The sequence below is a fragment of the Chiroxiphia lanceolata genome, chromosome 23 (assembly GCF_009829145.1).
Source record: "Chiroxiphia lanceolata isolate bChiLan1 chromosome 23, bChiLan1.pri, whole genome shotgun sequence".
Lineage (NCBI taxonomy): Eukaryota > Metazoa > Chordata > Aves > Passeriformes > Pipridae > Chiroxiphia > Chiroxiphia lanceolata.
The window spans coordinates 1,052,393-1,066,602 of record NC_045659.1 but is presented as its reverse complement, the minus strand read 5'-3'; the positions used below and the strand labels follow the sequence as shown (position 1 = coordinate 1,066,602).

At 53.2% G+C, this 14,210-nt stretch overlaps 1 protein-coding gene across 5 annotated transcripts in view; it reads right to left on the bottom strand.

Moving 5' to 3' along the window:
- Positions 1-6,729: 6,729 nt before the first annotated feature.
- Positions 6,730-14,210, bottom strand: part of CEP164 (centrosomal protein 164) — a 32,404-nt gene continuing 24,923 nt past the window's right edge. For 3 of the 5 annotated variants that reach the window (XM_032709539.1, XM_032709541.1, XM_032709543.1), the window contains 12 exons: positions 13,828-13,896; positions 13,309-13,487; positions 12,835-12,961; positions 12,370-12,437; positions 11,993-12,200; positions 11,544-11,651; positions 10,774-10,888; positions 9,920-10,264; positions 9,663-9,729; positions 9,244-9,360; positions 8,244-8,352; positions 6,730-6,994 (listed from right to left, as the gene is read on the bottom strand). In XM_032709539.1, the coding sequence (XP_032565430.1) occupies positions 8,247-8,352; positions 9,244-9,360; positions 9,663-9,729; positions 9,920-10,264; positions 10,774-10,888; positions 11,544-11,651; positions 11,993-12,200; positions 12,370-12,437; positions 12,835-12,961; positions 13,309-13,487; positions 13,828-13,896 (1,509 nt within the window). In that variant the 3' untranslated portion in view covers positions 6,730-6,994; positions 8,244-8,246. The remainder of the gene's footprint in view (positions 6,995-8,243; positions 8,353-9,243; positions 9,361-9,662; positions 9,730-9,919; positions 10,265-10,773; positions 10,889-11,543; positions 11,652-11,992; positions 12,201-12,369; positions 12,438-12,834; positions 12,962-13,308; positions 13,488-13,827; positions 13,897-14,210) is intronic. The other 2 variants (XM_032709540.1, XM_032709542.1) reach the window with 1 other exon arrangement.

Below are 14,210 nucleotides of genomic sequence, written 5' to 3'. Positions count from 1 at the left end.
GAAACAAACTGTTAAGACAATTTCTTATGCCCATTTTTTATAGTTTTTGGCCATTATTCAGGTACAATTCAGAGCCAACCTCTGCCACGGAGCATCTCAGATGGAGAGGGGCACCTTCCCCACACAGGCTGGTGTGGAGGCATCAGGGATGATGCCCCAAATGCCAGGGCTGCTATTTCCCACTCATGTTCTTGCACAACCCCCCCCACTGACCCCTCTACAGCTTTTCTTAGGAACTAGGCACAAGTTTTCCTATTAATTCAATTTTAACAGCTCTTTAGAGACAAAACCATGGTAAGTTTCCAACTAGCATGAAGGAATACACAGATTTTGTACTGTGCTCATACCCAGAACATGAGCACAGCAGCTGAATGGGGTCAGTCAGGCAACCCACAGGTCCCCACAGCAACCTGTCCAAAGGCAGGTCTGTCCCACACTGGCCAGTGTTTGCCATCAACCAAGGGAAACCAGTCCTGCCCATTCTGTCTGTACCCAGAGCAAACCAGAATTTCTCAAGCATTTCTGTAAGGATTTCAAAACCAGTTCAGAGCACATGAGAGACTCATAAACCTTTACATAGTACAGATTAAAGAAAAAAAAAAAAAACAAGTGCCCAGCCCCATCTTAAAGCAGGATCACCACCAAGGCAGCACCTCCAAAAATGCCAATACCAGGCTCAGAATAGAAACAGAAGAGAAATTAGAATTAGAAATAGAAAAGGCAAGCGTGTTCAGCTGTAAGAGTAAGTAGATTAGCAAGATAAAGAGCAGGACAGATTAACAGAGATTAATAGGTCTTTATTGGAATTGGCTAGTACAGATTTCCTTCTACATCTTAGCAAGGATTCTCCTCCTTCCCTTCCCCAGCAGGCACAAGCCTTGGCCTTGCACAGTTTAACAGAGCCCAAGTTTCCAGCACCCACCCACGAGACCCCAACACCCCTCTGCTCCCAGAGAGCCCCCTGCCCTTTGCCACAGCAGGGTTTGCAGGAGAACAGAGAATTCAAACCACACCAGCCACACCAACTCTGCCTTCAACAGCAAACAGACAAAAAGCCCTCAAGCTCAGAAATCCAGAGTTTCCTTTCAGGTCTGCTTTACCAGCTGCCTTGCACAGCATTCCAGCCAGACCCCAGGTTACCTGCCACACACACCTCCTGGTGCCAGCCAGCCCAGACTGCCCCCACCACCCCAGTGACCAACCCAGTGTCACCAGCCCTGCTCCAGGGCAAAGCCAAGAGCACTGGATGCCACCACAGCCAAGCACAAGCAGAGTCCAGACACCCAACACCACCCCCCACAAGCCAAAGGTAAGTAGAGGCAGCTGGGGACAGAGTGCTGGTAAGGAGGGCTGAGGGTAATTATGGCTGGAGAGGAGAACAAAGGGTTCTTGGGGCACAGCTCAGCAGCTCTGCACAGAAACCCCAACAACAGACCCAGCAAAGCAGCACTGGAGACCACGCTCAGGGCTCTGAGCCAGCAGCCCCTCCAAGCCCTGCTCCTTCCCCCAGGTCCCCCAGTCCCCCCTCACCCCCCTGCTCACAGTAAATCTCCTGTTTCTGTGCTGGCCCAGAGCTCTGTGCTTTCATATTCCCTCTTTCAAGCTGCAAACAGCAGCACCAGAAACAGAGACACTCAGACCCAAGACTCTCTTGGACTCCTGTCCCTGCCTGACCAGGAGCAGGTCTCTGTTCAGCTTTGCTGCACCAAAACACCAGAGCAAGGGGCTGGGTGGGCTCTAACCCAAACACCAGCATTACCAGAGGGCTGCCTCAGGAAGAAAAGCAGGTTCAGCCTCAGGAGACAGTCTCACCCCACACTTGCTCTGGCACCCCAACCAGTTGTCCCCAAGAAAAGGTAAGATCAGCTCACAGCTCAGCTCCTGAGTTGCCTGCAGCACGTCCCCTCGGTGACATTCCCACTCCAGGCTGGCTCCTGGACACTGTGCTGGCACCTCTGCCAGCCATCCACCCAGAGCAGAGGACAAAGGTAGTTGTTCCATCCAACTCCAGAGGCAGAATGAAGGAGGCAGAGGCACAGGGGAGGGTCAGTGTTGAGTGAAACAAGCCCCAGCTGGGCAGAGACCAGCCTGCACAACCACCTTCAGCTGTGCAGGGCCCCACTGTCACCCCCACAGCTGCTGGGACTCACTCATCGTGACCCAAGGGCTGCCCAAGGACAGACTGCAGCATCACCCCCTGTTCCAAGGTCCTCAACAGCCCCCCTCCAGCTGCACCCTGGCCCACGAGGCAATGCTGTCTGGGGAAGGACTGAGCAGGACAGAGAGCTCACTCTGAGCAGCGACCAACAAGGGCAGAGAACCTACAGCTGCACCAAGGGGGTGCAGGTGTAGGTTCAGGGGGAGGTTCACAGTCACCACAGCCCCAAATGTCTCTGGGGTACAGAACAGACAAACAGGAGGGACAGTGCAGGGCACAGGTGGCTGATGTATCTACTTCTTTTCCTGCTTCTGCTGCTGGTACCTCCTGAAGTGGGTCTGGATGGTGATGGCTGCCCTCTCCGAAGGGTCACTGAAGAACGTGCTATCCTTGCTGTCATCAGGGGTCACATCACCTGGGGTGACAACAGAGCACCACAGTGAGCACAGGTAGTGCCAGTGGCCCTGAACAGGCTGCAGGGCTCTGGCATCCCCACCACAGGGTCAGTGGCCTCCCCAGTCCCCAGGCTCCCAGACAGGACATCCTTCCTCGCTGGGGAGGTCAAAGAGGCTGAAAAACTCAGAGTGTGAAACCACAACTCCACTGGCTCACAGAGACACCTCCAGGGCACAGGGAGCAGGCAGCAGGAGGCAAAGTAAAGCCCAGCCTCCCTGGCAGCACTAAGCCCTCTATTTACACAGCTCCACTCCCCAAAGACAGCAGCTTCCCCACGTTTAATCACCACGTATGATGCTCACTTACTTTCGCACACACAAATAAGATTAGAAAAAAAGCCCGGCACTGTACAGCAATAAAGCTCTCATGCTGACAAATGGGAGCCCTCCCCACTCCTGCTTAATGTGGCATTAGGGAAGTATTGTGAAATTCAACAGGAACTGCATCAAAGCCACTCAGCAGTGCTCCTCTAAGCCAGTGTGTCACTGCTAAGCACCCCCCGAGCAGCCATCAGGAATCCTGGGGCCAGATGCTGCTGTATAAACTCACTGCTGTCACCTGAACCCATTTCCCTTCACAGCCTAAAAGAAATTGCCAAGTAAAAAGATAAATAAGAGAAGTCCACGGTGGGAAGGGGTTCCCTCCTGCCCTGCTTAACAAGACACACCATCAGCTGTAAACCCTGCACAGTGCACAGGTCCAAGGGCAGAGGCTGAGGACCACGGGGCAGGTACTGCAGTGCCTGGCAGGAGGAGCCCTGGCTGTTTGGGCTGCCCAGAGCTCCACAGGAAACACCCCTGCCCAAGGAGCTCAGCCACTGTCTGCCCAGGGACCTGCACCCACTGCAGGGCACTGAGACCCCCAAACCAGTGACCAGGCTGGCCAGAGCTCCTGGGCCATCCAGGAGGGATGTCACAGCAGCAGCACCCCCAGCCCCCACTGCCCCTTATCCGATTGGCACCAAGAATAGAACTGCTCAAAATCCTCTTTGCTGAGCCCTTGACTTCAGCAGAGGGGCAGAGCCTCAGAGACCAGAGCAGGGAGGAAAGGGGGCTGAATTCCAAGAGGGTTTACCAGAACAAGAAGAAGAGGAAGAGGGGCTGTTTTGGGGGATAGTGTGAGTTCCCCCCAGTGTGATCCCATGGGAGTCAGTGAGGCAGGTTTCACGGGAAGAGGGGAGAAGGGATTTACACAGCCACCCATGTACTGTTATATATTCAGTTATGCATCCCTGGGACCTTCACTGGCTGATACTACACATAATTAACAAATATCTCACCATTAAATATCATTTAATAATGTCACAGGGACAGATTTTTGGAAGCAGGAAGACAGCAAGAAGGATGCAGGTGCTGCAGTGCCTGCTCTCCTGCTGCATCCACAGTCCCAGCCCCGAGCTTCCCCCATTACCTGGGCTGGTTTGGTTTTTTTTTTAATGCTTCCCTGCCCATCCCATACCCACCTTTGTCTCCAGAAAGTGAGTAGATGCTGTTGTGCCGAGAGCTCTTGCCTCTCTAGAAAGGTAGAGAAGAAAACCAAGAATTAGTTGTATCCCAGGCAGAGGCAGTGAGGACAGTCCCTTTCAGGCCAGCTGGGAATCTCTGAAAGGGGCAGGACCAGCCCCACCAAGCTTCCCACTGTCCATTCCCTTTGGGAAACTGGAACATGATTACTGTTGTTCCCTTTAAGAGCACTGATTAATTAATCTACATTTGTGAAAAGACCTCCAAGGAGAGGTAGGAAAGAATTTTGCATCCAGACTCAGAGCTGTGAAATGTGCCAGTATACCTTGGAATGGATGTTGGCACAGATTATCCTCACTGGGTCTGCATTTCAAACCAGCAAGGAGACAGGCTTGCTGGGTTTGCTTTCCCCATTCCAGCCCCTACACTATGAACCTGCAGCTCCTGGGATGCCAGGTGTGATAGGGGATATTTCCATTCCTAAAAATAAGCTTGAATTTGCCTACAAATACTTCTCCTGCATTTTTCATCTTATCCTACCTCCTGACATCACTTTTTTTTTTTTCTCTTTCAGGGGGAAAGAGGAAAAAACCTCTCCCCCTTGCCCACACCTTCTGCTCAGAGCAGCCTGCCCGGCTGGCACAGCTGCCTCCTGCAGCAGGCAGGGGCACCCCCCGAGCCAGCTGCCCTGGTGGTGCCCCCAGCCCTCACCTCGCTGTCCCGGCTGGTGCGGCGGCTCTGGGACACGCACTGGATCTGCCAGGGCAGGGGCTGGTACACCAGGTAAGGCAGGGGCTCCTCACGGAACAGGTTGGTCTCCAGCTGCACACAGAAAGGGTTTGCAGCAGGTAAGAGGACAGCAGAGAAAGGGGAAGAGCAACAGAAATTGCTGCTCCTCCACACGCACCACCAGTGACCAGAACCCTTCCTGGCACCACCCTGACGAGCAGCTCATCGGGAGGTCCTGGGGCTGCAGAGCCCACGGGGCTCCCAAACCTCCCAGCCAGGGTCTGAGCAGGCACAGGAGGCTGTTCCCACCAGGATAAGTGGAGACCACTGCCTCCTCTCCCTGTCCCCACAGAGAGCAGCCCTAGACAGGGGAGAAATAAAAGGGAAGCAATAAATCCCAGCGCGGACTCACCTGCCTGACCGCCCTCACCACAAAGAACAGCGCTGTCATCAGGGTGCCCAGCATGGCCGGGGTGTCCAGGGGCTCCCTCTGTCCCGGGAAGGCACAGCTCTGGGAGCAGAGCACGGTGATGTCCGAGCAGCCAGGGACTGAAGTGTCCCTCCTTGGGCAGGCAGAGACCAAGCCCTTAATGAGCTTATGGCTCGAGCTCCTCCTGGTGAAGTAATTGAGCGCTGCCCTTTTAACTTCTAATCGCCAACAAGTTTCTCCAACAGACACGCTGCTGGCATTCCAGGAAAAGCAAATCCCCTTCTCCACGTACACAGGCAGGGCAGTGAGCACAGACACACACACACAGCCCAGGCTGGGCTCAGATCACAGCAAAACCCCCACACCAGGAGGCTCTCACAGTCCAGACAGGACTTGGGATGTCTCAGAGCTGCCCTGTGCTCTTTGCAGGAACTGGGGCAAGTCAAGGTTTGGTGGTGGGTCTGTTTTCTTTTTAAGGACAAAACTATCAGCCTCCATTTCTGCATGACCAGCTGATCCACACACTGTGCCTCACCAGTCCTCCAGTTCCCACGGGTGGCTGGCAGGAAGCCACAAGGGGACAGGAACAAGCCATGGGAAGAGAGAAGAACGTCACCACCAATCCTCCCTAATTCCTAGGGAGAGCATTACTCAACAATCCCACCACAGGATCCCAGAAGCACCCAGTGCACTGCTGGGGGAATTCCTGGCTGCTCCCAAATACATGGGAAATCAGCAGCCACAGCCAATCTCCAGTTACACAGTTTTAACAGACCCCAAGTTGCCAGAGAGAAACTCCAGCACACCTTGTCTTGGTTCTGTAGTTTTGGTTTTTAGCTTTTTCTGTCCCTGCATTTGCTACCCTGACCAGATGCTTAAAAGAATAATGGTAATAAGGCCACAACGAGCTGAAGTGGTCTTGGAAACTGCCAGAAATGACCTTGACAAGACAAAACATGAGACTGCCCAGAGACAAGCAAGGGAAAGATGTGAGAGGCAAGTACAGCTGGATAACCAGAGCTACAACAAAATAGAGCTACAACCACCACCATCACACAAAACAGGCTCATGTTGATTTAATTTTGTACAAAACCAGATACAGCTGCTATCCCAGGTTTTAACAGGAAAAAGGAACACGTTTCAAACCGAGTTATTGTTTAAAAAACTGGCATTTCTCTGCAGCACTAATCCATGCTTCTCCCAACACACAGAGTGGACTCAGTGATAATGGCTTTGGCCACCGTGAGCCAGAATCCTGGAGTCCCTTCTAAAACACCTGACTGGAAGGATTGCCATGTTTCCCCCAGTATCCAGGAAACTAAAAGCAAAATCCCTACAGACAGGGGTTGGTGCAATCCAACAGCAGATGGGAAACCCGTGTTTTGATCCCTCCCTTCCTAGAGAGGACTAAGGCTGGCTGAGTAATTACAAAAATTCTAAGAAAATAAGCAAAAAAAAAAAAAAAAAAGTAAAATAAAATATACAATACATTCTTAAGAGTTTTAAAATGATGTTCACCAAAAATATATTTCTATTTGCATGTAAACATCCCCCTGCCGTGCTCACGGCGTGTGCCAGCACACACCACCCAGGAGCAGAGCAGGAGGGGGCTGTGCATCATCACCCACCCGAGGAGCACACACAGCACGGAGGGTGAGGGGCATCTCAGGAGAAATGGCTTTGAAGATCATTTTTCACAGATGGGATCCCTTGAAGTGCAGGTGTCCTCATCAGGCAAAATGGCAAGTGGCTCGGCATCTTTTTAGGGCATAAAATATTTAGAGTCAGCTTGCAGAAAACACTGACAACAGACAACCAAACACCACATTCCTGCTCAGCAGCACGAAATCCTGACCCCTCCCCACCGGGCAGAGCAGCACCATCTGCCCCCTCCCAGCTCGTGCATCCCCAGGGGCTGGGATACACTCTGGACACGGCCTTTCCCAAGGAACACGACTGCAGCCACCCAGTGAGCAAAGCCACGAGCCACCACCTCACAGCTGAGGTCCAGGAGCTGCTCACCCCACCCCTTAGCCAGCTTTCCAGTCTCCAGAGCCCGTCCCACAACTCTCCTCTCCCAGGATCCCTGTGGAGCTGCTGCAGGAGCAGCCAGGCCAGGCTCAGGCTGGATGCCAAGGGCTCCCCAGCCCTGCCCAGGGAATATACAGACAGGGCTGTATATACAGACAGAGCCCAGCTGCTGGGCTGAGCCCTGGATCCCTCTCCCAGGGCATGGAAGGACGCAGGTGGGGCTGTCTCGACATTCACAGCAGACTGAGCTCCTCAGCAGTGCCTGCACCAGCAGACACTCCTCACACTCCCCTGCCATCCCTGCTCCCATTGGCACATCCATGGCACAGGAACAGAGCTCCCACAGCTGCTTGGCTGAGCAGCTCTGGCCAGTCTGGCACAGAGAGGAGCAGGGACTGCTTGTCCAACGCTGCCATGGAGAGCCACTCCTGGCTCAGTTCCTGTTGTTTCCACCTCAAACAAGCAGAACATTCCCCAAGAGCCAGAATCTGTCATTCCCTGATTATGTCCCCAGACTCTGCACCATTCCACTGCTCCTTCTCCCTGCTCATCACACGTGCCACAGGCCAGCTGACACGGCCCACCTGCCATGGAGCATTTGCTGGGCTCATTTCCCGACACGTTTCCTCCAGTACAGTCTCAGCTGGATTCAAATCCTCCCCCTTGACCAGTTACTCAAAGTCCTCCATGATTCACAGCTCTGCCTCACCACTGCTAGAATACTAATGAGGGAAATGTTGATTTATCGAAGCCCTGATATGTCACCGCTGGATTAAATAGTCTATAAAGTATATTTGGACACATTACAGGATTAGAAGAATCCACCTGGGAAGTTTGCTTCCTCCTTCCTCCACTCTCTTGCAAAGAGACTTGTTTTCAAGGACACACAGACACAGCAGTGGTGGCTGAGTGGGCATCACTGAGACCCAGCACACCACAGGGAGACCCCCACCATCTCTCCAGAGAAAAATCCCACCTTTTAGTAGTGGTACACCTTAATTTGCCTGTTTTCATCCATTCCCAGCTGGAGGAGGCTGGGGCTGGTGCTGCTGGCTGGGGGCTTCTGTGCACGTGGGGAGAGAGGTCTGGCAGTCGGGTGAAGGAAAAGCCTGGCTTAGAGCAGGAATTAGCACACCTGAGCAGAGCCAGACAGGGCAGGTACTGAGGTACAGAGCCAGCCTTGTGCACACATGCTGTATTTAGCCTGCTGCATCCCAGTCAAGCAGAATTAAAGGGGGATTAGGGAATTCAGAGGTGCACCAGGCTCAGGACAGCACAGAGGCCCCAGGGATTTGCTGCTTACAGTGAACACTGGAAGAGACACCAACGTGCCACACAGCCTGGAAACAACCCTGCTAACAGCACAGAGAGCTCTTGCCCTCTGGATCCAACCTCGTGCTGCAAGATGCCTTGAAATGGAGCTGGAGAAGAGCTCCGGGGGGAGTCCAGCCCTTGTGGTCACCCCATGTGCCAGGTCCACATGTCTCCAGGTGCCCTCACTTCACCCTGGGCTGCTCAGCAGGGCCTGCCCATGGCAGACCCCCTTCTTCCCTGCCATCTCCTCCACTCTGCACTGTTTGGTTCACATTTTTTTAAATTCTTATGTTATCAGCTCTAACTGCTCTTTTACGGCAGAGCAGCCTCACTAAAGAGCATCACAAGCAGGGAAAGGAAAGGAGGAGAATTCCTCAGTCACTAAAGAGCATCACAAGCAGGGAAAGGAAGGGAGGAGAATTCCTCAGTCACTAAAGAGCATCACAAGCAGGGAAAGGAAGGGAGGAGAATTCCTCAGTCACCTACAGCTCAAGGAGCAGCAAACAGGTTGCTCATGCTCTAACTGCTGAACACCACATTCCTTTGCAGAACCGAAGTGAAAACTGCTGTTCAATCCTTCGGTGCTCCCAATTCACTCACCTCCTCCTGCCTGTTGCAGGGAGCAGGAACACAATTAAAGGCCAGACCCAGGTAAAGGATACGCTTTTGAGTCCTTCCTGAAGCTTTTCAGCCATTTCTTGTTGCTCTCGATCATTCCTTCGATGCTCATCTTCCCCGGCTCACGGAACCTGGAATGCTGCAGCTGCCGGATCTGTTCACTGGGGCACATGAGAGAGAGGGAGAGGGTGGGTGGGAAAGAGAGGTCTGGGCAGAACAGACTGGAAAGTGATGGGTTGTTATAGAAGGAGCCACCGTTACCAAAAAGCCATCTCCTCACCTGAGCACGTGGCAGCGAATAGCTAATGTGATAACTTATTCATATATTATTTTCAATATGCAACATGTTGCTATTAACACGTAATTTACAATTTGTTATCTGCTTGCTATGTATGTGACCCAATAATCATCCCAGAGAAATGACAGCAGCTCAGTGGAACATCTCAAGGAAGAAGACCCTTACTCTGCAGGTATGTATCCCAGCTTGTTGTCCAGAGGCTTGGGATTCCCACTGAGCGATGAGATCCCATCTGGAAAACAGACATTAAATACAGACTCACCAAAATCAACATTCCTTACCCCATTAGCACCCTTCCTATCAGCAGCTCCAGTGCATCTGCCCTTCCAGCATTGGAAGGGTGAGACAGCCAGAACTTGCAGGGCTGAGAAATCAAAAGCTGAAGGCAAGGAAGAAGAACGGATTAAGGACAGGAGACTCACCTGGGAAATACCTGTGCCACTTCTCTGCCAGGATGTTGTCCACTGACCGCCCTGAGATGGAGACACCAGCGCTCAGCCCACTGCTCCAGGCCCACCTGTCAGTGGAAGGCACCCTGGAAATATCCCCCAGGGAGCTGCCTGCCTGCAAGCCTGCCAAGGAGGAATATGTGGACAGAGGGATGCCATCACGGGCTGTCGAGGCGAAGAGAGGAGTGTGGTGATGGCTCAGGGAGTCCAGGACACCCAGGACCCCGTTCAGCTCACTGGTGATACACTGCAGAGAGTCCCTCAAGTGCTGGATCTTGTCCAGCTGGGGGACAGGCCATAAATCCGTCCTCAAATCAACTGAAGAAAGAGAGGAGAAAAAAGGGGTCGCAGGCAAGTGCTAATGAAAGCAGCCTTTGTGCAAGCAACCCAACCCTCCTGCCCTCCTCCCCTGCACAACTCCAGCTACAGGCAACTGCAGGCCAACAAAAAGCACATGCAGCAGAGAGGGAATTGCAGCAGCCTCTCCTGCCTTGGATGTGAGGAAGGGGAAACCCAGACTCCTGCAGAAGAGCAATACAGCTCTGCAGCAGCAGAGGGAAGAGCTGCAACCAGATTTTATAATGCACAGAGATTTCAAGGGCAAGTTTGTGCACAGTCTCCATCCCTCTTATCTGCCACTACAGGCAGGAAACGAGTTTTTCCAATCAAGTTTCATGCACAGAGCAGTCCCAACCACGGGGACCAGACCTGCCTTAGACACCACTGAGCACAAGTGAGAACATCAGCAGAGAGGTGCGAGGCAAAGCCAGAATAGGTCTAGAGCCTCACAGGTTGGGCACAGCACACCGAGCCAGGCAGGCACTCACATTTAGGCTGACACAGTTCTCCAATGGATGCACTCTCTGTGTCCTCAGAGTCACTCAGATCAAAAGTCACCACCTTCTTGCAGGCAGCACTCTTCAGTGTATCCTCATCTGAGAGCTGCTCAGGAGGAAAACAAAGCAACAAAACCTGCTGTATCATCCCTGAAACATAAAAGCTGCTGGAAATCTGCCTACAGCTTGTCTACTCAGTCAGGCACAGGTCAAGTGAAGGCAAACTCGTCTTCAGTCCCTGACAGCAAAATCTGAGTATCAAGAGACTGCTTAGGCTCTGGAAGTGTGAGAGGCCAAATCCAACAGCCATGTGAACTGGCCCTTCTAGACAGGAGTCAACGTGTTTTGTGCTTTAAATAACCCTCAGAACTCTTGCAGGGCTGGGTTCCCTCTTTGCACCATCCAAAGCCTGTGCTCTTCCATCTGCTGCTGCCCTGCCCAAGGCCACGTGGTCCCAGGCAGAGCCAAAGACATTCCAAGGCTTGCCTTGGTCAGGAGAGCAGACTCCATCCCAGACCTTGTTTTCTCTAGGCTCTTTTCCAGGCTGCTCTATGCAGCCACACACTCAACAGTCTCTTGTGATCTCACAGAAAGTGTTTCAAAATCCAGCTCTGCTGGCAAACTCCAGTCTCTGGCCACCAGCTAAAGGGTCCTCACAGGGACCACCAGCCCCTCAGAGCCTCCAGCCTGGGGGAGGAGGCCAAGAGCTCTGGGCAGGGGGAATGCAGCTGGGAAGACCCTGGGAGTGATGCTGGTGTTACCTCCTCCAGCAGTGAAGACTCCAGCTGGCTGAGCTTCTCCTCCTTCTTCTGCAGCAGCACCTGCCCTTTCTGCATGGCCGACTTCATCTTGTCCAAGTGCTTTGCCTCCTGCAGGGGATCAACAGCCAGGCAAGGAGGGAAATTAAACCAGAATGACAGGAAATGATCTATGTTAGCAGTCAGGGTGACTTTCATTATCTCAATCTGCTCAGCACAGGAAACGATGCTGCTGGAGTGAAACTGCCCCCGAGTCCTCGAGAGCTCGGGAAGTGGTGTGGACAGTGAGCAGAGCACATGGCTCAAAGCCCAAGGAAAAGATGGTTTTACTTCCAAACCCCACTTCCAACAGGGTCACCACCACACCTGCAGAGCCAGGAATTGATCCCAGGGCTGTGGGACTGTTTGTGCAGCCACAGTGTCCACCCCCTGTGAACGAGCTCAGGGCTCACCTCCTCCAGGTTCTGGCGCACGCCCTCCAGGAGCTGGGAGCTGTGGGGATCCTGCAGTGCCTCCTGTGCCTTCTGCAGGTCCTGGCGCCACTGCACCCTCGCAGCCTTCAGCGCCGAGTGCCTCCTCCTCATGGAGCGGGTCTGGTGCCGCAGGAACTCCTTGGCACTCCGGAGGGAGGCCCCTTCCGCAGAGATGTAGCTCCGCACACTGGAGCAGAGAGGCAGGTGTGAGTCCTGGCTGCCTGTGCCCTCCTGCACGCCTCACACAGCACCTCCCAAAAACCAGACTGTCAGTGCACCGTGTGCAAATCCAAGCCAGAGCATTTGCTTGGAAAAGCAGAGCGAAAAGAAAGGCTTTGGGGCACGTGGATACTCACGGATCACACTGGAAGTCGCTCTCCTCGTGGCTCTGAGAGGCTGAGGAAGCAAGTTCTCTGGATGAGGGCTGAGGAGGTAAAGCATTTCGGAAATTAAGAAACATGTATGGGAAACAGAACCCCAGGGCTCCTGTAAGAATTCAATTAGGAGCAAAAACTTGGAATGACATCACCACAGTACTGCCCAGATCCAAAAACAGTGCCTGAGATGTTCTTCATGTGATTTTTGAAGGTGAGACAGACATTTCTATTCCAGCTCAAGCCCTGCTTTTGACTCCAGTATCCCACACTCCTCTCCACCCACTAATAACAGAGAGAAATCAGCAAATACTACTGAACACAGTGGCAAAGAGAAATGCATCCTCTCAAATGATTTCACACAGAAGGAACAAAAGTTGGGATTTTCAAGAGAGTTACAGCCTCAGATCTCACAAAGCAAACACCTTCAGAGTCTGCTTTACTCACAGCTTGAGTACTTTCTCTCAGGTCTTCAATACGGAGCTCAGCTTGCTTTCTTGGAGACTCCACACTCTCTTCTGCCTCCAGTTCTTTCAGAGTCTCCTGCCTGCTCCTGACTGCTTCCTCCAGCTCACTGCCACAGGAAAGGCAACAGTGGAGGTACTTGATTAGCCTGCAGTCCATCCTGGCTGCAGTGGTGGCCAGACTCCAGGAGGGAAAGGGTCACAGGTGTGTCACACAGCACCAGTGCTGGTTCTGTGTCAATCATAACCCCTGGCTGGGCAGGGAAACTGCCTCCCACCCTTCCCCAGCAGCTCAGCCACCTCAGGAAAGTCTCTTTGCATTTCAGTGCCCCTCTCACAGCACCTCACTAACCACACAAGGCAGGTGTGGAGGAGACAAACAAACCTGACCAGCAGAGGTAAAGGAGCAAATTCCCACCCCGAGCTACTGACAGGGAGGGAAACTGCTCCTACACACCCGATGCGCTTCTGCAGCCTCTGGCTCCGGGTCTGCAGCAGGTCCACCTGGGCCTCCAGCTCAGCCTTCTGGTCCTGCAGCTCTTCCAGAGACTTCCTCAGCTGCCGGACGGACTCGAGGAGGCTGCCATGCTCCTTCCTGCTCTCCTCCAGCCGCAGCTGAGAGGCCAAAGCAGCTTCCTAGAAGAAAACAAAACAAATCCCTCATGCTCATTTCCCCCAAACCAAAATAAGAGGCACACACAGCACACAAGGGCTCGCTGCCTGCACGGCTCACAGGGGTCCAGAGCTGCACACACACGCCCCCCAGTCCTGGAAAAGCAGGACTGTCTCATTTCTTTGGGAAACAGCTCCGAGTTAATCCACCTCTCAGCAGGATGGCACTCCAGACTGGGGCAGGGAGGGATTTTCAGCCTCACAGTTTAAAAGGAATGGTTTCTTTTCTTTTTAAAGCCACATTCCAGCGTGGTGCCCTCAGCCCCAGCAGCCCCAGCATAGTCCAGAGCTCAGGCATACATACATCCCTTTCCAGCTGTGTCCTCCTGTCCTCATCCAGCAGCTGCTGCCTTTTCCTTCGCAGGTCCTCCTCCTGTGCACAGGTGAGAGAGCAGGTGAGTGTCAGAGCCAGGAGACTGAGCACCACCTCAAGGACAGACCTCAGGCCCAAGTTTCAAAACACCCAAGGACTGTTGTCAGATTTGCTTCATGATCCCTCTGCCCCTCTCACAGTCACTCACTATCCCCCAAAGCATTGAGCAAACCCACAGCTCGGGCTTTCACTGCAAACACCAGCTCTGAGGCTGCACCATCAGGAATGCTCAGCCCTGCTCTCACCTGTGATGGAAGCTGTACCTGCAACTGGGACAGCAGCAGAAGCCCTGGCTGAGTATTTCTGACCAGCTC